This window comes from Quercus lobata, chromosome 9 (assembly GCF_001633185.2).
Source record: "Quercus lobata isolate SW786 chromosome 9, ValleyOak3.0 Primary Assembly, whole genome shotgun sequence".
In the NCBI taxonomy this organism is placed as follows: domain Eukaryota; kingdom Viridiplantae; phylum Streptophyta; class Magnoliopsida; order Fagales; family Fagaceae; genus Quercus; species Quercus lobata.
In genome coordinates, this window is record NC_044912.1 from 7371705 (window position 1) to 7397900 (window position 26196).

General features: G+C 35.9%; 4 protein-coding genes across 7 annotated transcripts; 3 read left to right on the top strand and 1 right to left on the bottom strand.

The window, feature by feature from the left end:
• Window positions 1-3547: 3547 nt before the first annotated feature.
• LOC115960934 (probable leucine-rich repeat receptor-like protein kinase At5g63930) lies at window positions 3548-7408 on the top strand. Its single transcript, XM_031079970.1, has 2 exons — window positions 3548-6776; window positions 6889-7408. The coding sequence occupies exons 1-2, from the start codon at window positions 3650-3652 to the stop codon at window positions 7251-7253; spliced, it is 3492 nt and encodes a 1163-aa protein (XP_030935830.1). The 5' UTR covers window positions 3548-3649; the 3' UTR covers window positions 7254-7408.
• An 802-nt stretch (window positions 7409-8210) lies between these two features.
• LOC115959250 lies at window positions 8211-11834 on the bottom strand. The gene is made up of 2 exons (XM_031077589.1): window positions 11614-11834; window positions 8211-8653 (listed from the first exon to the last, which is right to left on the bottom strand). The coding sequence occupies exons 1-2, from the start codon at window positions 11734-11736 to the stop codon at window positions 8558-8560; spliced, it is 219 nt and encodes a 72-aa protein (XP_030933449.1). The 5' UTR covers window positions 11737-11834; the 3' UTR covers window positions 8211-8557.
• An 896-nt stretch (window positions 11835-12730) lies between these two features.
• Window positions 12731-17436, top strand: LOC115960646 (GRF1-interacting factor 2-like). The gene is made up of 4 exons (XM_031079589.1): window positions 12731-13016; window positions 14541-14617; window positions 16607-16688; window positions 16777-17436. Exons 1-4 carry the CDS (start codon window positions 12930-12932, stop codon window positions 17215-17217), a joined length of 687 nt encoding a protein of 228 aa, XP_030935449.1. The 5' UTR covers window positions 12731-12929; the 3' UTR covers window positions 17218-17436.
• Window positions 17437-22221: 4785 nt separating this feature from the next.
• On the top strand, window positions 22222-25965 carry LOC115959924 (KIN17-like protein). 4 transcript variants are annotated; one of them, XM_031078595.1, is made up of 4 exons: window positions 22222-24039; window positions 25397-25495; window positions 25599-25654; window positions 25947-25965. In XM_031078595.1, the coding sequence occupies exons 1-3, from the start codon at window positions 22877-22879 to the stop codon at window positions 25642-25644; spliced, it is 1308 nt and encodes a 435-aa protein (XP_030934455.1). In that variant the 5' UTR covers window positions 22222-22876; the 3' UTR covers window positions 25645-25654; window positions 25947-25965. The 4 variants fall into 4 exon arrangements, with proteins under 4 accessions (XP_030934455.1, XP_030934454.1, XP_030934456.1 ...); XM_031078594.1 differs by lacking the exon at window positions 25947-25965 and having other exon boundaries at window positions 25397-25648; XM_031078596.1 differs by lacking the exons at window positions 25397-25495; window positions 25599-25654; window positions 25947-25965 and adding an exon at window positions 24819-24989.
• The last annotated feature ends 231 nt before the right edge of the window (window positions 25966-26196 follow it).

Here is a 26196-nt window from a genome sequence, read left to right on the forward strand (position 1 = left end):
AAACAATTTAAGGCCAAAATGGTCATATATCACTGTTTGGAAAAATATATATAGATCTACCACTGTTTGTGAAAAATTTAGCAATCTACCACTTTTTTGAAACTTGAGTTTGTGAAACTCGAGTTTGCCATGTAACTCGAGTTCCAGAAACTCGAGTTCTTTGAAAAATTAGCCTTCAAATTTGCCGTACTATTTTTTATAGAACTCGAGTTCCTAAAACTGAAATTACATAAAAAAAATTCAAAAATTTTCCATGGAACTTGAGTACCATGGAAAACTCGAGTTCCCTAAACTTGAGTTTCCAATTAGTGGCAGATCCCTATATATTTCAAAAATAGTGATAAATTATAAAATATTTTTAAAAACAGTGATATTGCCATTTTGGCCAACAATCAATATATATATATATATATATATATATATATAAAAGTTTAAACGTATCATTTATTGTTGCTACGCTCCAATTAAGCCACATCAGTGCCATCATTTATTTTCTTTCTTTCTTTCTTTTTATTTTTTGTTTTACTGATTGCCATTTATTGAGTCTCTTCTTAAATTTAGGTGTTACTTTATCTCCAAATCTATCGTGTGTCTCTCCATTAACCCAAACTTTTGAGATGCCACTATTATATGGAATTCTTAAAGTCACTTATCTCCAAATCTATTGCGCGCCTCTCTATTAACCCAAACTCTTGAGATGCCGCTATTATAAGGAATTCCTATAATCACCGATAGATTGCAACCTCCTCACCTCGTCATCTCTCATTTTTTTTTCCCTATAAATTTTTATTTGTTCTCTCTTTACAAATTGATTGGTATGGCCTTCAATGGGATAGTTTCTTGAGTGTTTTTTCTATTCTTTCAGTCATGGCTCAAGTCTGTCTACCAAAACCCAATCAAATGAGTGCAAAAGACAAATAGTGACTCTAGAGCTTGCAGACGAAACTAAAGCAAATGAGAGGTGAACATTAATACCCCAAGTCCAAAGGGTATAAACTCAAAATGAGTTCTGCTATTTATATTATTCTTTTTTTTTTTTTTTTATTCCCATCTCATTAAAATATTTTTTTTTCTCAAAATTAGTTTTGCTATTTTTTTTCTTTTTTTTTTTTTTTTATGGTTGCCTTCTTTAGATTGTGGGAATGTTACTCTCAATATGTTTGCTATAATGTATGATAATTAAATTCAATGTGATGTTTTATTTTGGTCTTTGTTTTATAGTAAGAGTGTTATTCATTTTCATCAAAGAGAAATTGCTTTTTTCTTTTTCCAGTTGTCTTTTATGTTGAACTAAATTTCATTTTTATCTCTATTTCGTTTGTCAATTCCTCGACAGATGTCAATGATCAAGGCTCGCTATCATTGGAGGCTTTTTAATCTATTGAAGGTCATACTAATCAATTGGTAACCATTCTTTTCTTAGAACCTTTTGAAGGAAAAAGGAATGAATTTGTTGCTTTTCTTGGGTGGTGCTTGATAATTTGCTTTTATGGTTCAATACACATCAGCTATAATAGATTTTCATTTCCTTATACTAATAATTTGTTTTATTGTTTAATTTGACTTTTTGGTGTCCCAAAAATTGTGGGAAAATGGAAGAGAAAAGAGAGTAGAGTTTGAATCTTCTTCTCTCTTTTTTTTTTTTTTTTTTTTTTGTTTAATCTTAAATTTTTAAAGGAAATTCTAATTCTTCAAAGTACATCAACTTAAGTAGACTATTGTGTTGTGGCTAGAATTTTTGTGTTTGGGACCTTATAAGTTGGCCTGTTTGGTAGATGAATAACTGTGGGGATTGTTTAACTTATGAGAAAATTTTTGGTATTTTAGGAGTGAGGAAATTCAAAGAACTGAATTATTTTAAATTCTATTAGTACCTAACTTTATGCTAATTGTTGTGTGGATAGAAAAACTAATTGGTTCTTGATTTTTGAATACCTATCTACAATACTGTGTACATGAACAATAATTGGGTTTTTAGTTTTAGAATTTGAATTATGCTATTTTTTCAACAACTTGATTTTATTTTTAGAATTTTCTCTTCTTGAATATGTAGAATATTATGTACATGAGTTTTAGACAAAACTTAACAATACTATTTCTTTTGGATTTTTCTATTTCTTTCCTTATCAAACACAATATGATATAGCCGATGTGTTCCAATGAAGGTAGAAGCAATTGCTATTTTTGGTGCATAGCAACTGATACAATATGATAACTTCCTGTAGCCATTTGAAATTCATAACCTGGAATGCTAATATACATATTCTCCGAGGCAAGAACAATTGGCTGAGTTTAGCAAGTTTTCCATCAACTTTGACCATGTTATGGCAATACAGGTGACTCACTTACTTACAATTTGTATACGTTCTATTTTGATTTTTTGTGGGAATTCAGAACAATGACAATTGAGTGATTTGTACATGGACACATTGGTAAAAGTCTATAGTGGACATGGGTGGAATCAATGGCACATTACAATTTGAAAATTTTGTTTTTGATGGAAATTGATTTAAGTGAGTGTCAATTAAATTTGATCATTTTGCTAAAGTAAGGTTTGTTTAATATGTATTTTATTTATTTACCTTATTGTAAATAAGTTTTTGTACATGATGATTCTAACCTATAAAACTTCACTTTACTTTCTTTTTTTATGGTCTTATTCTTTTCTGTTGGCAACTAATTAGACATCACTTTTAGGAATTATGGATTTAGCAACTGATATGAAGGTTGCACCTCAAAATTTAGAAGAATTAAAATATGATACAATCTCATCATGGGAAGAAAAATAGGAAATCGAATGTTGTGTTGGCATGTCCCTCCATTATTGGGTTACAAATATCATATCTAAAAAAAAAAAACCAAAATAATATAATGATATATTTGTAGAGATAGAGAGTTGGAAAATACTTTTAGAAATAGTTCAATTTTTTAGGAGAAAACTATCTTCAATAAATTTTAGAAAATAAATTATGGATTATATCATATTACAAAATAATTATATATTCTCACGCATCGCGTGGGTCTGCGATTAGTATATATATAAAAGCAGAGGCATCATGCGGGAGAGTTTGAGGTCCTGCCATGTGACGCTCTATTTGAGCTCTATTAGAGCAATTATTGCATTTGACCTTCCAAATCACCTTCACTTGAAAAATAAATTATAACTTCCTTTTAGAAATTGAAAAAACACATTACTTATTGCTTCAGCAAAATCTAACTTAACATAAAGGCTTTTGTCCATGAAATGAAGTGTGAGAGAGAGAGAGAGAGAGAGAGTCATGTTTGTTTTCATCATGTTCTCTCTGTTGCTCGCCAACCTGGCCCATCATAGAGACTTTTCTTTGAATCCAAGTGTGACACACTCAATATTCTGATATCCTTTTTTGGCAATGTACTCAATGTTCTGATTTGAGTGCCACAGAATACGACCAACCTAATATGTTGTGCATGTTTCTTAAAGCTGCTGTCATTTTCCACCCACTCTCACTCGCATAAAGCATCCCACACTTTCTTAAAAGTTGTGGAAACACATCAAATATTCCTCTCGGAAAAGAAAAACAAAGAAGGAAAACATTTAGCATTAGCAACACTTTAAAGACTTCATTCAGTACCCACAAATAGCAAATACAAGGAGTAGCAACCAAACTCCATGAGAAGAAAATTCATTAGCTCATCTACAGAATTACCATGTTCGTTTTTTTCATCCACTATGTTTAGAAATTGTACCATGTTGATCTTTTCATACCATGTTCTATTCTCTCTTAGGTTCATGTTAGCTTTGTCCGTCTCATTAGCTCCATCAACCATATACCTTCTCGAATTCCGTGATAGCCTTCCCAAACATTCTCAGAATCTCTTGCCATGGAACAAGTCCCATTCACCTTCTTCACCTTGCAAATGGCCAGGAGTTTATTGCTACCACAACAATGGCTTTCAAGTCAAGGCCTTAAACCTCTCAGGCTTTGGACTTTCTGGTGTCTTAAACCATTCCATTTCCTATCTCTGCCTTCATAAAAATTTGCTCTCTCTTGACCTCAATGGCAACAATTTTACTGGTGGCATCCCTCAGTTGCTTGGAAACTGTGGCCAACTGAATACTATTCTTCTCAATGACAATGGCTTCCAAGGACCAATCCCTCCTGAGATTTTCCAATCAAAGAGACTTTTACAGCTTGATTTGGGCTATAATTCTCTCTCTGGTAATATTCCTCCTGAGGTAAGCCTCTGCATCAACCTTGAATATATTGGATTGTACAATAATTATTTGAATGGAGAGCCTCCAAGTGAACTGTTCTATCTACCAAAACTGAAGCATCTTTATTTGAACACAAACAACTTTACTGGATCTTTACCAGATTTTTCACCTTTATGTGCAATATCTAATCTTTGGATTCATGAAAATGCATTTTCTGGATCTTTACCTCATACTTTGAGCAACTGTCACAACCTCACTATGTTTATGGCATCCAATAACAAGTTTGGAGGTGTCATTCCACCAGAGATCTTCAAGGGTCTTTTGCAACTTGAAGTTCTCCATCTTAATGAAAACAATATTGAAGGGGAAATACCAGAGACTTTGTGGGGTCTTGAAAGATTGCAAGAGCTTGTTCTTGCAAGCAACAAGCTAAATGGAACTTTATCTGAAAGAATTGCTCAATGCCAATGGCTAAAAACTATTGCTCTCTCTGATAATAAGCTGGTGGGTCAGATTCCTCCTTCAATTGGAAACTTAAAAGATTTGAACAATCTGTTTCTCTTTGATAACATGCTTGATGGCTCATTACCTCCTCAGCTTGGAAACTGTTCTTCACTTGTTGAACTTAGGCTTCAAAATAACTTAATCAGAGGAACAATTCCTCAGGAAATTTGCAACCTTGAGAATCTTGAGGTCCTCCTTCTGTTCAATAATCATATTGAAGGCCATATTCCACTACAGATTGGTAGAATGAGTAGTCTTGTGGAGTTGGCTCTGTATAACAATAGCTTGACTGGTAGAATCCCATCTGGAATTATCCATTTGAAAAAGCTCACATTCCTGTCCTTAGCTCATAATAGTCTCGTTGGACAGGTGCCATCCAAGCTTGGGAAGAACAACTCTCCTGGTCTAATTAAATTGGATTTAACTGGGAACAATCTATTTGGACCAATCCCTTCTAGTATATGTACTGGCAATCGTCTTTCGGTTTTGGCACTGGGAAACAACCAGTTTAATGGAAGTTTTCCAATTGGCATTGAAAAATGTTCATCTCTTAGGAGGGTGATTCTTAGAAACAATCTTTTACAAGGAAATATACAAGCTGATTTGAGTAAGAACTCTGGAATATCTTTCTTAGAAGTTCGAAATAACTTGCTCGTAGGAACAATACCTCCAGTATTAGGTTATTGGAGCAATTTAACAATGCTTGATCTTTCAGAAAATGGTCTATCTGGCACCATACCTCCAGAGCTCAGTAAACTCGAGGATCTTCAAATCTTGAGACTTTCTTCCAATGGACTAGCTGGAAGTATCCCTTCTGAGTTGGGACATTGTAAAAGATTGATCAAACTGGACCTGAGCAAGAATTATCTTTCAGGAAGCATTCCGTTGGAGATCACCTCTCTTACAAAACTGCAAAACCTTCACCTTGAAGAGAACAAATTCAGTGGAGCTATTCCTGACACTTTCTCTTCCCTACATAGTCTGTTTGAATTGCAACTTGGAAGCAACATGCTAGAAGGCACTATTCCTTGCAGTTTGGCTAAACTTCATCATTTCAGTTCAGTTCTCAATTTAAGCAACAATAGGCTCTCTGGTAGTATCCCAGCATGTCTTGGCAATCTAGACAAGTTACAAATTCTTGACCTATCAGGTAACAGTTTCTCTGGTGAGATACCAACTGAACTAAACAACATGATCTCCCTTACATTTGTGAACATATCATTCAATAATATCTCAGGAAAACTCCCTTCTACTTGGTTAAAATTGGTGGCTTCATATCCAGGATCTTTCCTTGGAAACACAGGACTTTGCTTGCTTGGTATTGAAGAGAAATATTGTGTTGAAGCTAGAAATATTCATAAAAGGGGGCAAGTGTTGGCTGGTGTGATTATTGGTGTTGTAATCTCAGTGACACTACTCTGTGCTCTAATTTACATATTAATGGTTAGAGGCCTTGGGAAGAAACTTACTCCTGATCAATCTCTTCTTCATCATTGTCGATCAATGACCGAAGATTTACCTGATGATCTAAAATTTGAAGACATTATGCGTGCCACAGAAGGCTTGAGTGACAAATATGTGATTGGGAGAGGCAAACATGGGACTGTTTACCGCACAGAATCTGCAAACTCCAGAAAGCACTGGGCAGTCAAGAGGGTGGACTTGTCCAAGTCAAGCTTTAGACATGAACTGAGGACATTAAGCTTAATTAGGCACCGGAATGTGGTAAGAATGGCAGGGTATTGCATCAAAGATGGATATGGCTACATTGTCACCAAGTACATGCCAGGAGGAACCCTTTCTGATGTACTACACCAGAGTGAACCCTGCTTGGCTTTAGACTGGGACACTAGATATCAAATTGCTTTTGGTATTGCACAAGGTCTTTCCTACCTTCACCATGATTGTGTGGTACAAATTATCCATAGAGATATCAAATCAGATAACATTCTAATGGATTCTGAATTGGAACCAAAGATCGGAGATTTTGGGATGGCAAAATTGGTTAATGATTCTGATTCAAGCTCCACAACCACAAGGTCTGTAATTGTAGGAACCTTAGGCTACATGGCACCAGGTTGGTCACAAATCAGTATAACGACTTACATTTTATTGTCAACATTGATACATTGATAATAGAAGCTAACATTCTGTCTTCTTTGCCTTTGTGCTTTTCATTTACATTTTAGAGAATGCATACTCCACTCGGTTGACAGAGAAATGTGATGTATATAGCTATGGAGTCATTCTACTAGAGCTTCTTTGCCGAAAATTGCCAGTGGACCCTTGCTTTGAAGAAGGCCTAGATATTGTCTCCTGGACAAGGAAGAACCTGCAGGAAAATGATGAGTGCATTTGCTTCCTTGATGAGGAAATCAGTTACTGGGATGGAGATGAACAACAGAAGGCATTGAAGCTGTTAGACTTGGCGCTTGAGTGCACTGAACAAATGGCAGAGAGAAGACCCTCCATGAGAGATGTAGTAGCATTCCTTATCAAGATGAACGATAAGCATGAAAGAACCATACATGATAGACAGAGTTCAAGGGTTTAGAATGGAGTTTGATACAAAATCTTCTACAGCTTTCACGTTGCTTTTTATGTGAAGAAAATTATAATATTAAAAAAACAGTGAATTCACTAATAAATTGTGCCTTTCTGCAGCGCACGCGAATCTGAGCTTCTTAGAATAGAAAGATAGCTTTGACACGCATCATGCACTCAGGCCTTTGCTCCTGAAATTTTCCATGGATTTGTATGGTGACTTCCTATATATAAAGTTGAAGGTTTAAGATTCCATCATTCACATATTCTATCATTTTCACTAGAAATCTTCACAAACAAATTCACCATTAGCTTTCAAGGGTTATAAGATATTGAGGTGTACCCTCCCTTAAGCATGAACAAATTCGCCATCAGCTTTTAGGGTCATTTCCTACGTGACTATGCTTCTAACCCAAGAGATACATGTTAATAGCATACCCCGTCAAATAATGCAAAGATAAGGTTTGTCATTCAATACATTTCCAGCTTAATTTCCCCATAATCTAGAATGGAGGTGTACGCAATCCAGATACTACCACTTTATAACCAAAAGGTGTGCAATTTGATACCACAATAGTGTAGGGAGACAACTTTTGCCACAACTTGATAAAGTGATGGAATGTGAGCATTAGAAAATAAATTATGTTCATGTCAAAGCAATTGTTAACCACTCATAGACACTGCTTTAACAAGTTGTGACAAAAATTGTCTTTAGAAGAACTGAGCGCAATTAGCCCCCAAGTGGATACATCATCTGCACCCAAAACTGTGCATCAAATGGCATTAAGGAAGCCACACTTTTTTTAAAGAAGCATTTGACATCACTACATGATTAAACTCTAGATATTTACAGATTATTTGCAAGGATTCATAAAATCAGGCTGCTGAATATTTCTACATCTTATTTATACATTGCCATTCTCAGGGATGTCTTGCTCATTCAGATGCTGCAGTTAACTTTATAGTGCAATTTCGTTATCATTAAACAACTCCTCAACCACAAATAAAATAACTAATGGAGATGGTGCATCACTTCTTGCAGATAGCTGCTGAGAACAAAAGCTACAACAAACACAATTTGAATGCCATGAACATCGCGATTCAAATTCAGCAGAAGTTTTCATCCAATACAAACACAAGAACTCAAGTTTTTAATTAGATCGAGTATGCCAAAAGACAAGTAATTATTCCTCAAGAGAGGGAGAGGAGAAAAAGGGGGTGGCGGGATGTTAACTACTCTGCAACCATTTGCATACTAAGAAAAATAATGCTGGGAGCCATAACATCAAACTGCAAAAGCGGGCCTCAATACACCTATTCTGTTGCTTCCACGCTTTGTGAAGTTTCATTTTCTTTCAACTTTTCCAATGCTGAAATCCGTCTATCCAGTGACTCAGTGAGGCCTTTCACCTGAAGAGAGAGAGAGAGTCATAATTAAGGATCATACAAATATGTTCTCAGAGGAGCAAAAGACGAGAACAAAGGCCATTTTTATTCAGGCCACCCAATGAAATGCCTAAAATAAATTTCAGTATAGTTCATATAGCCAAAAAAAAATACAAGAGACCTTACTGCTATGTTTTCTCAGAGAAAAGCAAAAGACAAAAGAACAAAGGTCATTTTTATTCAGGCCACCCATTGAAATGCCTAAGGGCCTGTTTGGTAAGCGATTCCAAACAACAGTTTTCAGTGTTTAAACACCGAAAATTGTGGAGCCAAAAAAAAAAACATGTTCGGTAAGAGTGTTTATTTTGGAGTGTTTAGTCACATTTCTCAATTTAGGGTGTTTAAACACTGTATTTAGAGAACTCATCCATACCAATTTTTAGTTTTCAAGTAACATTGTTCACTGGCATTTTTGTAAATATTTAGAAAAGTGTGGGACCCACAAACTGACTTGATTTTGACTTTAACGCAAACGTCTCTCTCTCACAAACTCATACTCATATCTCTTTCTCTCTCTTCACTCAGACCCCTCTCTCTCTTTTCTCTTCAATCGGCTCCCTCTCTCTCAACAGTCCTGGGCTTCGCCTTCATGCAAAACTGTCGAATAAGGGTCACTGGCAATGACCACAACCATGCCACTGCTAGCCAAGATCCTTAAGCATTGGACAAGGAAGCATAAATTTTGGGGCTATGGTTGAAATTTCTTTGGGTCTCTGATCTAACATGGGTCATTGATTTTGTGTGTGTGTGTGTGTGTGTGTGTGTGTGTGTGTGTGTGTGTGGGGCTATGGTTGAAATTTCTCTTGTTTTGCTGCTGCTGTGTTTTGGCCTTGTAGGTTGTGTTAATTTGATATGTGGTATATAATTGTGGGTTGCGTTGTAGTTTGGATTGTTTTTGGAAGATCAGAGAGGGAGATGGGATGAGCTAGACGAAGAGGAAGCAGAGAAAGGAAGGAGAGAGAGGGAGGAGCTGCTGTCTTGTCTTTGAGTGGAATAAATAAATAGTTATTTTACTATTCATGTCAGAAAAGTACTTACTTTTTCTTAAAAATATATGCACATACCAAACACACAATTATATTTTTTTCATTTTTGAAAAGGCATTATTAGAAATATAGTACCAAACACATTTTTTGCATTATAAGTACTTTAAATACGTGTTTTCATAACAATTTTTAAACCACAATTTTCACATCATTTTGAACAACAATACTCAAACACCTCTACCAAACAGCTCCTAAATAATTTTCAGTATGGTTCATATAGCCTGAAAATACAGGAGACCTTACTGACCTAAAATGGAAACAATCCCTCTTTGTACCACATGCTTTAGGCCGTGACAAAAGATGCAAAATGAACCTATCTAATGCACAAATTTTTTTTTTCATTTTTTACTCCAAATACAATCTTACTCAAAATCATTATAAACCAAAAAAAAAAGGACATCCAATACAGTTTCATATGAAGACTAATAATTTTTGGCAGTTTGTCATTATATCGCAGAGCCTCTTTCAGTAATCTACTCCTGTTTTGTTTTTCCAGAAGTAATTGGATTCTTACAGGTTACATTGCTGCATACATGCATGTCTCCATATATGCATTAAATGGTTTCGTGTCATAGGCACTGGCATGCTTTGATGAATCATTTCAGTCACATCTTATTAAAAGCACAGTCATGCATTGCCTAATCACATTAGCACCAAATTTGAATTTGGAAATGCTTTCTAATGGCTTTACACAACCTGGAAACACAGGTAGTTCAGGTGGAGTACATGAAATTTTTTAATAAAAAGTAAGCACTTCTATAGTCCAAGGATGAATATAGGTATAGGGTTGAAAACACATCGGGAACATGGCTTAACAATACCAGTTAAATCTCATTGCATCTCTCAGTTTTAGTGAGCCTCTTAGTGTACTCATTTACTACTACCGACATGGCTTGGTTTTAATTGCCCCAAATCCCTACTTTTCCAAGCCAATGAACTCTAACTCAAATTGCACCTCGTTCCCCAATAAGAGCAAGGTGTAAGGTGAGGACATAAGTTCAAAATCCACCGGGTGCACATGGAATCCACCAATTAAAAATCCATAATTTTTCAAATCCATACTATTCAATCCAAAATGGTGTTTTATCATGCACCAGAGGAAGATCCCAATCCTATTCCATTGGTTAATTGTGCAGTGTACACCACAAACCAATGCCATAAACACCTAAAGGAATTCTAAACCCCAAACTCAACCAAACAAAAGCAACTCACTGTACAGCTCATTAGAACTCATAAACACGAAGATCAAACCAAAATGGTAAGAATTTTACGCAGTTATCAGAATCCACATCACATATTCGCCTTTACTGAACCATGACAAGCAAACATTCACCACCTCCAATACTTCTACCAAATTAAACAAACATGAAATACACACAACTTCTCCCATATACTTCTAGTTTCACAAAAAGGCAAAAAGCCCACAAATAAACTAACAAAGCCTATCTGGAAGGAAGCCAAAATGTTTGTTATCTCAAACTCTCAACAATCATTCTCCTCCAAAACCCCAATTATCCAGTCTATCTAGCTTGCTTCAAAATAAAGCATACCATTTATCCACACATTCATACAACTTTTTACATATAAAAACTTGCTAAGCATCAAGCATAGTCTCCTATTATTTGCAAATTCATGATTTATCAATCAACTAATTATCAACCTAGTTTCTAGCTTCACTTCTTGATATATATTTCTATTCTTCCCAAATGTTAGAATTCCCGTAATCCACGAAATGGGTTTTGTGAAATACTACAAAATGAGTAAAAATTTTGAAAACCCACATTCAGAAATCGAAAATTTCATTCATACAAGCAAAATTCAACGATACTCACCAACAAATATCAAAAAAGTTTTGATCTTTCGGGGTTTTGCTTATACCTGTTGGGAAATGGAGTCATGGGCAACCTTGTAATCATTGTGAAGAATGTAAAGCCCCAGAAACGACGCCACTGCAGCTCCTGTGAAGAACGATGCCAATCTCACTCGAAGAACAAAACCCATTTTTTCTTTTTCGTTTTTCTCTCTCTCTCTCTCTCTGAGTTTCTGACCTGATAGTTATAAAATGGGTAATAGCACTCGTAAAGTCGTACCAACCAAAACGACAGCACAACAAGTTTTTAGTCTTATATAGTACAGTACATTCTATATAGTAGGGTTGTGAATAGCTCGGAGGATTTTTTGACCCAACCTATCATGGTGGGTCAAAAAAATTTAACCCAACCCAACCCAATTCAAGGGTCGGGTTTAACCTTAGGTTGGACAATTTTTTTATTACTATTATTATTAAATTGAGCAGAAAAAATATATCACACTTGTCACCTGAATTAATAAACAAAATATATATTAATATATAAACTAATATTTCAACTTAGTTGTAAACAAAATATGTTTAAGTATCCAACTGTGATTCTCAAAAAAAAAAAAAAAGTATCCAACTGAGTTAATCAACAAAATATAAATGAACTAGTATCCTAATTTATTTATAAACAAAATATACACGAGTTCCTAACTCAGTTATAAACAAAATATATCTAAAATTTTTAAATTTTTTTAATTATATAATATATTTAAATACATATTAAAAGAATTAATAGGATTTTATATTATATATGATAGTAGGAACCGAGGAAGTGCTCTATAGCTTGTTTCTTAAAAAAATTTATTAAATATATAATATATTTTAAACATATATTAAAATATAGGTGGGTCGGGTCAGGTTTGTAATTTTATGACCCAAACCCAACACAACCCGACCCGCTATATAAAAAAATTTATAACCCAACCCGACGGGTTGAGTTGGATCAGATCGGATTTAGCGGCTTGGCGTCTAGCATATAGTCACTAAAACGACACCGTGTCTTCAAAGGGAGGGTGTGTTTGTCTACTTGTCTTGGAAGTAGTAAATATTGCCTTTTTTTTTGAGAAACGTAGTAATAAATATTGCCTTGGCAACACTGTTTTATGGGTATATTCACTATTGTTATTGTCACTGCCTGTCAGGAGAGTTTTAATAGATGAAATAATAGTAGAGTACGGCGACTATGTAGTAGTATATGCTATATGGTACTAATACCACAATACAAACAGTTTTACCTGTGGGCTCTGGGTGTGCGTGAGGGTCCCATTGAAGTAAACAAGGTCTAGGGTTGGTTTTTTTGTTTTTTTTGGGTAGTCAAAGATTATAGAGGACAGAAATGCAGCAGCAATCACCAGATATGTTGAATAATGGTGCACCTTCAATTCCTGCAAATACTAATATCACCACTGAGCAGATTCAGAAGGTACCCTTTTTTTTTTCTTTATGTATGTGTTATATGTGTGCATGTATGTAAGATATGCAATATGATACAAATTGTGTCAGAACCCAGTTAGCTATGTGTTGAAATCTTATAAGTCATATTGATTTTTCTTGATGGGTATTAATTTTTTTTTTAAAGGTGATCTCTTTTTTTTTATTTTTTTTTTTTATTGGGGGTGTTGAGGTGTTAATGCAAGAACCATGAAAATGATCCTGAGCTGTTTGATATATTGATTGTATAAAATCCACTTCTTTCCTAGAGGTTTTGGACGCTGTCTTGTCTCACATACAGCGCCCTGGACCATGTCCTTTTATTCAATTGCATAACTTTGATGAGAAAGGTAACTTGTGATGTGGTCTGTATTTAATTGATCTAGGACCATATGGTTGTGGTTTTCTGGTCCATATTGTAGGCGCACAGAAAGTGACACTATAAGCTTGTTTGGGTGGGTGGGTGGGTATTGCATCCGAGCACAAGTAACAAAACTAAGCTTAATGTTAATTTTCTCCAAATTGGGAACTGCAAGCTCCTTAATATATATTCTGATGGGTGGCTTAGTTAATCACACTAAAAGCAGCAATTTTTGCCAAGAAATGCAGGTGTTTAGGCATTCATCATATAGCAATTTGTGTCTCAATCTGATTTTTCAAGTGGGCTTGCATATAACATATGTACTTATATACTTCCTGTTAATGTTTTTATATGCATGAATTTTCAATCAAATGCGGTATCCACATGTAATACCCCAAATTATGTGGAGTGGATTGGATTGGATACATGTGTGTTGAGTCTTACATCTTACTAGGCCGAAGTGAGGTATATAAGTGATTCCCCAACTGCAATTTGACTTGTCATTTTGGGGTATAGAACAAATATGGATAACACTTCATCATCTCATTACAAATAATATCAGAGCTGACTTGGTAACACCATGTGGCTCAAGGGTACTACAACACAATGTGGGACCTGACGATGATGTCAAGAATTTAAGTAGGGAGATTGTGATTCCTTAAATTATTTGGTTGATTTGATAAGTGTGTGTTGTGTGAGCATGTGTTGAGTCCCACATTCGGCATTTACTAGGTTGAACAGGACTAATGGTTACATAAATGATTACAAGAAACCCCAATTGTAACTTAACCAGTCATTTTAGGGTATAGCATAGATGTAACTAGCACTTCCTTCTTATTACTCCATTAGTGGTGGATTTTCATATGTTAGCATGTTTTGAAGACTGCCCTCCCTGTTTCTTTCCTTATTGCTGGTATCTGATTAATGGTTTTGTCTATAACAAGTTCAAATTTTCTAAGTTTTCTCATATCATTTAGAATTGGATCATAAAGAAGTCTGGACAGAAATGTTTTGGTGCAAGTTCAATTTGTTGCAACTTAAAAATTCTTTGATGGCATGATATCTTAGTAGAAATTTTCACTCTGCCTTACATTGAACAAGGAACTCCCTTTTACTCACTCATTTATAGATTTTGATCTCTTATGCTTGGTGCAGTACCTGGACGAGAATAGAGACTTGATTCTGGCAATAATGGAAAATCAAAATGTGGGAAAATTTGCCGAGTGTGCCCAGTAAGTGTTAAACTAACTAGGATGTTTTTCTTTTGCTTCTTTCCAATATTCCACTTAATGGTAGCTTCCATATTGTTTTCAAATTTTTATTGTGAGCTGATTGTTTCAGGCTAAATTTGAATTCCTTAATAAGCATAGGCTCTTTTTTTCTCTCTTTTTTCCTTTTGGTTGGTCAAATTGTGTCCCATAACTTTTTTGACTTTCCATACACTCATTTGGGGTTAAGGAAAAGAAGATCTATCATGTACTGTTTGGAAGCAGCAGCATCTCACTTCTGCACCTCAGTTACTGTGTATTTGTTGAGTCTTAAACCATTAGATTTCTTTAAAGTTTGAAAAACACACCTACTAAAGACCGAAAAACCAAATAAGAACATGCATATTTGGATATATTACCTTCTTATCATTTAAAGTTTGAAACAAGCTTAAGCCAGAGCTCCCTTCTCCAGAAAATTTTGATATTGTTAGTACTAGCATACATATGTCACTCACATTCATAACAACTTGAATATGTAAACTTGGCCAATACACGTCATAACTTACTTATGAATCTTCAATGAGGAGCAAAATTATTTGGGAAAAGACCAAAGTATGAGAACAATCATAGAGAATTGTTTGGCCACTAATCAAAAAAATTTAACCAAGGAATAAATTTTCTCATACTTGATGGGCTCTATAATTATGTTATGTGCGGGTTTCAGATGAAATGGACTCAACTAGCTTATCAGATGTTTGAACTACTACTGGAGAAACAAGCAGGATTCTTCTTATATAAGACTTGACTATTGAACTTTCTTTTTACTCCCATTTCTTATGGTTGAACAGGTCGGAGATTTTTTGGTGTACTTTGATATACTAATGTTGTTGTTTTCAGCTTACAAATTCATTGCTGATGTAAGTGCTCACTCAAAACTATAAAGAGAGGTCCTAAAATGAAATGTTTTAGTATAAGAAATTGTATTGCATGCAGTTCAAGAAAGCTAGAAATAACAAGGGAGTAGTAAATATTCAGGGACAAAAGATGCTTAAGGCTAACTCTTGTATAGCTTATGCATGGATAAAAAAATTTGCTATTACTTTAAATACTGTTTTACGATCATGAAACTGCATGGCCATAAAATGAAGGTTGAACCTAGTTGTTAAAATGGATAAGTGGTGGGATGAGAAAGGGTGAATGAATGCATTTCAAATATATATATAAAGGAATGACTGCATTTGTTCGACATTAGATGTACCACTAATTTAACACTAGATATGAAAGTAACTTATCAAAAAAAAAAAAAAAACACTAGATATGAAAGTAGGATGAGACAGTTCAATTGTTGAACAAAGACCATTTTCTTTTCAGTCAAAGGTGCTGCAAGTACAAGGGCAAGAGACCCAAGTTTGGCAACTAATGACCTATTCAATGTGGCCATAAATTTAGTTGCATGGTCAAAAGAACTTCTGTATTCAAGGTTACTAAGATACGGTTTTGTTGGGTTTTAAGCCTATTTTTGTCTAGAGCTGTCTATATCAACACAAATCTCTGTAGTTACAATATTTGCATGGTAACTCATGGAAATATTGAAATTTGAGTGCAATATATCTTCTTGTATTTGCACAAGTTTCACCATCTTTTGTGTTTCCTACTTGGTCAGTGCTTCAGCATCTAAACAGAGACATAGAATATATGATGTCTTAAGTTCCTATCAACTTCACCATTAGTATTCATAGTATTAATATCAATGGACGTCTAGAAATTATATAGCATTTAATACATCTCAATTTAAGTTGTATGCAAAATTATCAGGAGATTCAGGATCAGAATAGTGTTTAAAGGTGCATGATTTGTTTGTTTTGTTTGAATCTCAAGTCAAAACTAAGTTGCTTCAATCTTTATTTTTTTTAGGATAATATATGTTGGCTTATGTTCCTGGTATCATCATCTTCAGCATAGCTATGCATTGTGAACCTGTCTAACCATCATCTGACATTTTAAATGATTTAGGTATCAAGCCCGACTTCAGGATAACTTAACATATCTAGCTAAAATCGCTGATTCCCATCCACAGCCACCAGTGCCTTCTCAGGTAAATCATACATCCCCTTCCAAAACATACCATTGGATAAGTATTTTTTTTTTTTTTTTTTGTGCTTATCATTTTAAAATATTTGCAGATGCCCTCTCAATCCACAGGGCAACAAGGGCTTTTCATGCAGCATCCCCAGGCAACAATGTCTCAGCAGCAACCAGGTCTTTTCACCCCAAAGTTGCCTTTCCAGTTGAATGATCAGCATCAGCATCAGCGTCAGCAGCAACAACAATCACACTACCTCCAGCAACAGCAACAGCAACAACAACAACAACACTACCTCCAGCAACAGCAACAACAACAACACTACCTCCAGCAACAGCAACAGCAACAGCAACAACAACAGCAACAGCAACAGCAATTCTTCCAAGGGCAGATGGGTCTGAGACCAGGGGGAATGTATCAGGCCATGCAGGGAAGCAATTTGTTTGGTATGCAGGGAAGCAAACAAGATATCTCAGAGGCTGGTGCTGGAGATTTTCTCGGAAAGTTGGCTTCCAGACGTGATGAAGGCACAGATTCGTAAGCAAGACGGATCTGGTCATTTACAGTTTTTCGTTTTCTCTGCATTTACCCGCTTTGGGCTGCTACTCTAGCCATCCCAGTACATGTGCCGAAGTCTTTTCCTCTCAACACTCAAGAAGTGGTTGAAGTATGTTGCACAATCATGCTTTTGGCGTAATCTTGTTTGTCAATTACAAATTTGGGGCAAAGCGTTTTCACTTATAGATGACAAACTTTTTTATTTTTTGCCTTCATCTACTTTAGTTTTTACAGCAAGGTACATTGCCAATGCAAGTGTCTATATTCTAAATCTACTTCAAGATTGCAATTCATTTGGATGTGTGGGAAGATCCATGGATCCTCACAATTCTTGATTTAAACCAAAACCTAATCCAGCTTTACACTGTCAAACAAATCGGGTGTCTGATAAGATCAATACAAAATACAAAACTCCTTTAGGTGGGATAGATTAAAGGTTTTTGAAACTTTTGACAATACCTCAGCAACGGAGGAAGTGAGAATTCATCTTCCTCAACAACCAATTAAGGGACCTTATATTTAAACATGTAATGTGAGTGGTGAATCAATGGTGTATATTTGCCAATCTCCTTGATACAGCTTTGCATCTTCTCTTACAAAAGTAGATTGGAATCAAATTTAGAGCTCAAAGATTCATTAGATATTCAAACTATTTATTTGAAAAATAGCCTAGAATTCCCTTTCAACCGAAGATATGATCAAAGTAAAGATTTTTTTTTATTGAGGATGATAGTTATCCCTTAGGCAACGTTGAAAATGAAACACTTAAAAACATATTATAGCTCAAATTATGTGGTCTGACCAATTAAATTTCATGAAATGGGCAATTTGAAATTTTATCAATGATGAGCTTTCCTTTAAATGTGACTAAACTGTTCAAGATATCCCCATAGGAAGCGCATAACTTTCTGCTTAATGCAATTTTTGTTGTCAATGTGTTGTGAATGTTAAGAAATAAGCATATCCGAGAGCTAAAGGAGACCAATTCTGTTGTAGTAGCAAGGGATATCCAAAAAGTAAATCTCTCTCACAATAAGGCTTGGGAGATAGTATTGCACAAACAATCTTTATCTCTCTCTCTCTCTCTCTCTCTCTCTCACATCACAAACTTTGTGCTTTGCATGTGCTGTTCGTAAAGGACCAAAGTGGACCGAAAAGGACCAAAGTAGACCGAATAGAACCAATGTGGACCGAATGGGCTAAATAGGAGCAATGTGGACCAAATAGGACCATTGTGGACTGATTCGGACCAAAATGGACCTAATTAGACCGAAATGGACCGAACAGAACAGAATAGACCAAAGTAGACAAGTAGACGTAATAGGACCAAAATAGATTGAAAAGGACCGAAATTGACCGAATAGAACCAAAGTGAACCAAAAAGGACTGAATAAGAGCAAAGTGGACGGAATTGGACTGAATAGACCAAAATGCTAGGCCAACGTGGCTCAACAGTCAACAGGAGCTTACTAACAATAAATACTACACTTGAGCTTTTAGATATACATTGCATGAAAATTTTTTATTTTAAAATTTATAAATATTTGTCTTTAGACACCTAATATTTTTTTTTATATGTTATTTCCAAGAAATATAAAAATTATTGTTCAAGGATTTGAATTTTATTGCTTTTTTTTTTTTTTTTTACCTGTGCCACTCCTTATTTGTTTATTTATTTATTTATTTTTACATATATGTTATGTGCATGACTCCAGTGCAATATGCGGGGTTTTTATTAATTAGTAAATTAGACCATATAATATGATATAAAAAGTTAACCTAAAGTATAATTATTCAATATTTTGAAACCATATGGTTGAAAGAGAACCACTCAAATTTGTCAACAATCTTCTGTATTAAATTTTATTTTTATAATAATTAAAAAAAAAAGATAATAATATTTCTATAAACATAATTTTGTGAATTTCACAACTTTCATATGACAAAATATATTTTCAGTACTTCTAAAATGCTTGAATAGTTGAATTTGCAAAAGGTGCCCTTACAAATTAGAGAGGAAGAAAAAGCTTCTAATAATCAATAATTGTATCAACCAATAAACAACTTTTGTAAAATTTATTTTAAATATTCACCAATAAATCGGTAAGAAGTACCATTACGAGATTTTGGGTGATATTCATCACAAAGAGTAGGGATGTTTGGACTCCATCAAGTCTAGTAAAGTTTTCAAATTTGATATAGCAGTGCAAAATTCCTCAGTAATCTTGGCAATAGTTTATGGACAAAATTTAGGTATAGTACCTTAGATGTTATTTCTTAGGTTCCCCTCTTAAGATTCAATCATATGACTACTTAGCTAAAAAATAGACTTTCATCTCATGAGAAAAATTCCACATAACAGAATTTTTAGAGAGGAACCTAAGGAATAGCACTTAAATATTGTACCTAAGTCTTGTCCATAGTTTATAGAGACAGTAAAGAAGTGCTTAATGTCTAAACCCTTTTGTGTATTGGATTCACATTTTTAAACCCCTTAGTTTTTTATTGTTATACCTTAATTATATGTACTATACTTGATTACTTATTTAAATTACAAAATACTTCATATTAATTTTCTTTACACAAAAAAAAAAAAAAAAAAAGGTTTTTGTATTAAAAGTGTTTCTTTTTCTCTTAAAATATTATCTAAATTTCCATTTAAAAAAATATAATTTAGTATAAAAGTGCTTAGCACTGCTTAAATTTTATTAAATAGAATTTTAAATGTTCAATGTTAAGTGAACTCAACCCGTTTAAAATTCAGTTTCAAAGTTTCTTCTCATCTCCGTAAATTAAAACCAAAACATACCAACCACAGGTGACAAATCAAGAAACCATGTACAGAGTACACTTCTCTTTGTGAAAATTATTTGATAGAGTAATCCCAGATACACAACAATTGAAAAGTGTTAAAAGATACTACCAATTTTACAAAATAAGCTTACAAAAACTGACGTGACAATAAATGTCAGCAATGGGCTTCAACCACCAAATGAATATGTTTAAATTATTTTTTAATAATTGGTGACATCAAATTGTAAGTTCTGTACAGTAAAATTAATAATATCCCCAATAAACAATTTTCACTTTTTCACATTAGTTGAATTGAAGTATTATTACTGGTTTTATCAAGATCCTTCACATCATTTTTTTTCTCTGCCAATAACAATTAGTCAAATTAACAATTGTGAACTTTTTGCACCTTTAGTCTTATTGTATTTGATGTGAGAGCTTCTGAAAAGCTAATGCAGATCAGCTTAAATGCTGAAAAGTGAGCTGGTGCATTCATTCTTTCGGTACCATGTACATTACCAACAGCAACGGAATTTAGTTCCCCCTCTCTATGATATAGTGAAGAAAAAAACTCTATGAAGAAGTTGTTATATTTGTGTCATAATTAAATGGTTTTGAATTTGCTGAAGAATAGGTAAAAGAATCGTAGCAGGAACAAAAGCAATTACCATCTCTATTTTTTTGGGATAAAAATTTATCGTCTCTTAACATGAATTTAATTAATGAGACTTACTTTTTTTTTTTTTTTTTAACTTAGTAAGAAATTCCTAAATATAAACCTAGAGCTCAAGAAATTATTGTGCTCCAGGATCACCGAATAATAATTATCCGTTATTAACCTAGTATTAAATTGACAACAATTAAAAATTAGAGAATTGAAATGACAAGATTGAAAATTAAAAGACTGAAATGAAAAAAAAAAAAAAAAAAAAATGAAAGGTAGATGGTCAGTTACATTTTTACTTTCTTTCTTTTTATTTTTTTGGATAAATTTCACAAACTACCTTTGAGATTTGTGATAATACCAACTAAATCAAAAACATTTTAAAACCTACCAATTTCGCCCTAAAACACAATTTTGTGGCGAAAATGGGTAATTACCCATCAAAATCGAACTATTTAGTTAATAGGGTCCGTTTGGAAACATATTGGCAAACTAGCAACTCGAGCCTCAGAGGCTCGATTTTGGGCCCCTAAATCGAGTTTCTAAGGCTCGATTTTCATGCGTCGTTCCTCTCCGTTGTGGTGCTTTGTCCAGGTGGCATCTACATGGAAATCGAGTCTCTAAGACTCGATTTACATTTAAAACGAAAAAAAAAAAAAAAACTAAAGGGCAGCAGGAAAAGAAAGCCCAGAAACAGAGAAGAAAACCAGAGGAAAAGAAAACCCAGAAACAGAGAAGAAAGCCAGAAAACCACAACGCGTTCATCAGAGAAGAAAGAAAAAAAAAAAAAAACCCAGAAACAGTCGCGCGGCGAGGCGACCTGGGTCGCGCGCGGCGACCTGGGTCGCGCGCGGCCTGGATCTGTCGCGCGGCGACCTGGTCGCGCGCGGCGACCTGGGTCGCGCGCGCGCGGCGAGCGCGGCGACCTGGGTCGCGCGCGGCGACCTGGGTCGCGCGCGGCGACCTGGGTCGCGCGCGCCGACCTGGGTCGCGCGCGCCGGACCTGGGTTCGCGCCGCCGCGGCGACCTGGGTTCGCGCGAGGCGACCTGGGTCGCGCGCGGCGACCTGGGTCGGGCGCGCGACTGGGTCGCGCGCGGCCTGGATCTGTCGCGCGGCGACCTGGTCGCAGCGCGGCCTGTGTATTTGTGCCCATCCTTCTTCTTCTTCTTTCTTCTTCTTCTTTCTTTTTTTCTTTCTTTCTGCATTTTCTTTCCGCTGTTTCTGCATTTTGGGTGATTAATATTTTATTTTTCGGTGGAAATCGAGTCTTAGAGACTCGATTTTCATGTGGACGCCACCTGGACAAAGCGTCACATCAGAGAGGAACAATGCATGAAAATCGAGCCTTAGAAACTCGATTTAGGGACCCAAAATCGAGCCTCTGAGGCTCGAGTTGCTAGTTTGCCAATATGTTTCCAAACGGACCCTATTAACTAAATAGTTCGATTTTGATGGGTAATTACCCATTTTCGCCCAATTTTGTCCCTAATCTTAAAAAAAAAAAAAAACGCTGTTACTTTTTTTTTTATTCTCTTCTTCCTCTATCTTTTGTCTCTTTCTTCTTCCCCTTTCTTCTCTGAATTCTCCATCTCAGAACTCTCTCTAACGGAACCTTAGTCACAGCGAAGAGCCCATGACTTGATCACCGGCATCAACAGCACCACCACGCAAGGTCTTCCCGATTCCCACCGCAAGATTGACCCCATCAGCGCCGTCAACGGACTCTCGCCCCTTCTCTCTTAAATCGGAACCCACACGGTGGTGGTGGTGCTTCGATCTAGATCTTGCCTTCAACGGAGGACTCTCTCATCCTCTTTACAGCGCCGTTGTGGATCGTGGCACACCATATCACGAGGTTGACAGTTGGGGTTGTGTTGATTTTGTATTGTTTGGCTGAGATTTTTGCTGGTTTTTTGGGTGGGTTTTTTTTTTTAAGTTCAGGGACAAAATTGTCTTTTAGGACGAAATTTGTAGGTTTTAAAATGTTTGGGATTTAGTTGGTATTATCACAAACCTCAGGGTTGTTTGTGGAATTTACCCTTTTTTTTATTTTTTATTTTTTCTCTTGGAACCAGATTTGGGGAAATTGGATTAGGATTTTAGGGTTTCTTCGTTGATTTTCGATTCCGCCATTGAAGGCAAAGAAATCAAATCCATCACAGTACAACACAGCTACAAATCTCAATGGGGAAGAACGAGTTCCTAACCCCAAAAGCGATCGCGAATCGGATCAAAGCGAAAGGGCTCCAGAAGCTCCGATGGTACTGCCAGATGTGCCAGAAGCAATGTCGCGACGAGAACGGTTTCAAGTGCCACTGTATGAGCGAGAGCCACCAGCGTCAGATGGAGGTCTTCGGCCAAAACCCGACCCGAATCGTCGAAGGATACTCCGAAGAATTCGAAAGCACTTTCTTGGACCACATGAAGCGTAGCCACCGGTTCAGTCGCATCGCCGCCACCGTCGTTTACAACGAGTACATCAACGATCGCCACCACGTCCACATGAACTCGACCGAGTGGGCCACGCTCACTGAGTTCGTCAAGTATCTCGGTCGAACCGGCAAGTGTAAGGTCGAGGAAACCCCTAAAGGTTGGTTCATTACGTATATAGATAGAGATTCGGAGACTTTGTTCAAAGAGAGATTGAAAAATAAGCGAATCAAGGCCGATTTGGCTGAGGAAGAGAAGCAAGAGAGAGAGATTCAGAAACAGATCGAGAAAGCCGCGGAGTTATTCACCGAGCCTCCGAAGCCTCTCGAGGCTGAACCTGTTAGGGAATTGAAACCCGAAGCTGGTGTCAAGATCGGTTTGAAGCTCGCATCGTCGAATTTGAAGCCGAAAGAGAGGGGAGAGGGTTCGAAATTGGTTTTTGATGAAATGGAAACCGATAGCAAAGCCAGTGTGGCGAAGACTACGAATAATAATAATAATAAGTCGGTTTTGGGGGAGATGATGAGGGAGGAGGAGATGAAGAAGGAGAGGATTAATAGGAAGGACTATTGGTTGTGTGAGGGAATTGTTGTTAAGGTTATGAGCAAAGCTTTGGCAGAGAAGGGTTACTATAAGCAAAAAGGGGTTGTGAAGAAAGTGATTGATAAGTATGTTGGGGAAATTGAGATGCTTGAGAGTAAGCATGTGTTGAGAGTTGATCAGTTGGAGCTCGAGACTGTGATTCCGCAAATTGGGGGACTCGTGAAGATTGTGAATGGGGCGTATCGTGGCGCGATTGCCAAGTTGTTGGGGGTTGATACGGAGAAGTTTTGCGCCAAGGTGCAGATAGAGAAGGGTGCTTATGTTGGTAGAGTGCTTAAAGCTGTTGAGTATGAGGATATTTGTAAACTTGCCCAGTGAGTTTGATTAGAAAAATGATAAATGGATTATATATTGGCTATGTTTAGTTGTTTGTCAAAATTTCATTCTGTTAAGAAACTTTAATCTGTTGAATGAATGTATGACGTTTCTTGTGTTCTTAAATATGTATGTTTCTCTTGGATACTGTTTGTGAAGGAAATAATGGAGAACCCTGTTTTAGAATTCATTTAGTTTCCTTAATTAGATATCTGATAGAATATCTAGCCTTATAGAATTATTTTTAAAGAAAACTAATTAACAAGGGAATTTAGTATGTTAAAAGTGGCAGTTTTACGAGTAAGTAAATGTCCAATCTTGTTACTCCATATTTTGTAGATGGAAAATTTTCGTGTGAACTGAATTATGTTTATAGAGTTTCTCAGGGTTTATCTATGTGTGTGTGCGCGCGTTTGTTGTGTGTTTGGGGGGGGGGGGGGGTGTAAATTACAGTTAAATATTAAAATGGCACCACAAAAAGGGCACAAGGTGACTGTTTGGACAACTTGAGGAACAAGGTTGAGAGTAGGAAGGACCAAATGGAAGAAGACTAGTGCATTTGGATGTAGCTTTTCGCTGAAAGTTGGTTAAAGATTGAATCTTAAAAATCTGTACATAAGCAAATAATTTAAAAAGTTAAAAGAAAAAGTTGTTGCCTAACAAACACTTAGGGCAATTGGATGAGAGAACTATATATGAGGTAAGGAATCTGATATCAGAAATATCTTGTAATGTCTATGAATTATTGAAAATGAAGATGATTTGCTGTTTTGTCAAGGTGCAGCAGGGCAGAGAGCCACTTGATGTCAGCTACTGTTCAATCACAGTGGATGGTGGCTTAAATGATGAACTTTTACCACAGAGACTTCATAATCTTGCTAGACAAAGAGAAGAGTTGCAACGGATAGAGATTGAAATTAAAGCCCAGCTAATTTCAAGATCTGAGATGGTGGAATTGCAAACCACCTTTGATGCTCGGATCAAAGAGCATGCTATTGCCACTGCAAAGCTTCAAGTATGACTTTATAATTGGATTTAGATTATAATAGGTCTGCCATAGGAGTGCAACTTGATTGAAATTGTTATTGTTAAGTAGTTATAGAAAGTAACATCAAGCAATTAATGTCATCATACGTCAATGTGACTACAAAATAAAGCTGGCGTGACCGAAAATAAAGCTGGCGTGACTGGTTTTTCGTGTGAATTATTACGGGGATTCTTTTAAGCTAAAAGAAATCATATGTTCTTTTGAAATTACATGCTGATACAGGCTTTGATCTCTGAGACCAAATTCCCTAAATATGCTTTTAATGGCCAGTCAATGTCATGCTTCTAAATGTGGCTTTATTTGGGCAGGAGCAACTCCGCGAAAGGGAGCAGGCTGTACATGAGTTGGAAAGGAAGATGGAAGAGAAAGATAGGGAGCTGGATGCAATCAAATTGGACAATAAAGCGGTTTGTTGAGTGCTTGCTTACTTTTGATATATTCTCTATGCTGACGAATGACCTATTTTGATAAACTCTGAAATTACTAATATTGATTGGGTTGACTGGGCAGGCCTGGGCTAAAGAGGACCTTCTTAGAGAACAAAATAAAGAACTAGCACCCTTCAGGTATGAATTTGCATGCATAACCCTTTTTCTTCAAGTTGTAAGCGTGCATGTATGTGTGTGTTTTATGCCTTTAGTCCTTTCCTCTTCAAGTATATCATTTTTTTTTTGGTTCAACCTCAACACTCGGTTGACTATGGGCGTTTACTTGAACAAGAAAAAAATTTCCATATATACTATTATGATTTCAACAACAGTGTCTTGATATATTGCTTCCCTGTTCTATTTATTGCCATTATTGAAATTAAGGTTTGAACCTTTTGAACAAATTTGGCTATATTGCTTTCTTCTGCAGAAGAGAGTGTGATCATTCTGAAGTTGAAAGAGCCCAACATATAAAACAGATGCATGATCTTCAAGAACGTATTCAAGAAAAAGAGAGAAAACTTATTGAGTTGCAGGATCAGGTTTGTTATTTGCATTTATGTTGTACTGAAAGGCATCTCTAAATTGCACACATATGTTGAATAAATCATTGTTTTCTTATTCAAATTTACCTAATATTAATAATAAATGTTATTGTTTGGGAAATGTTACCATTGTAA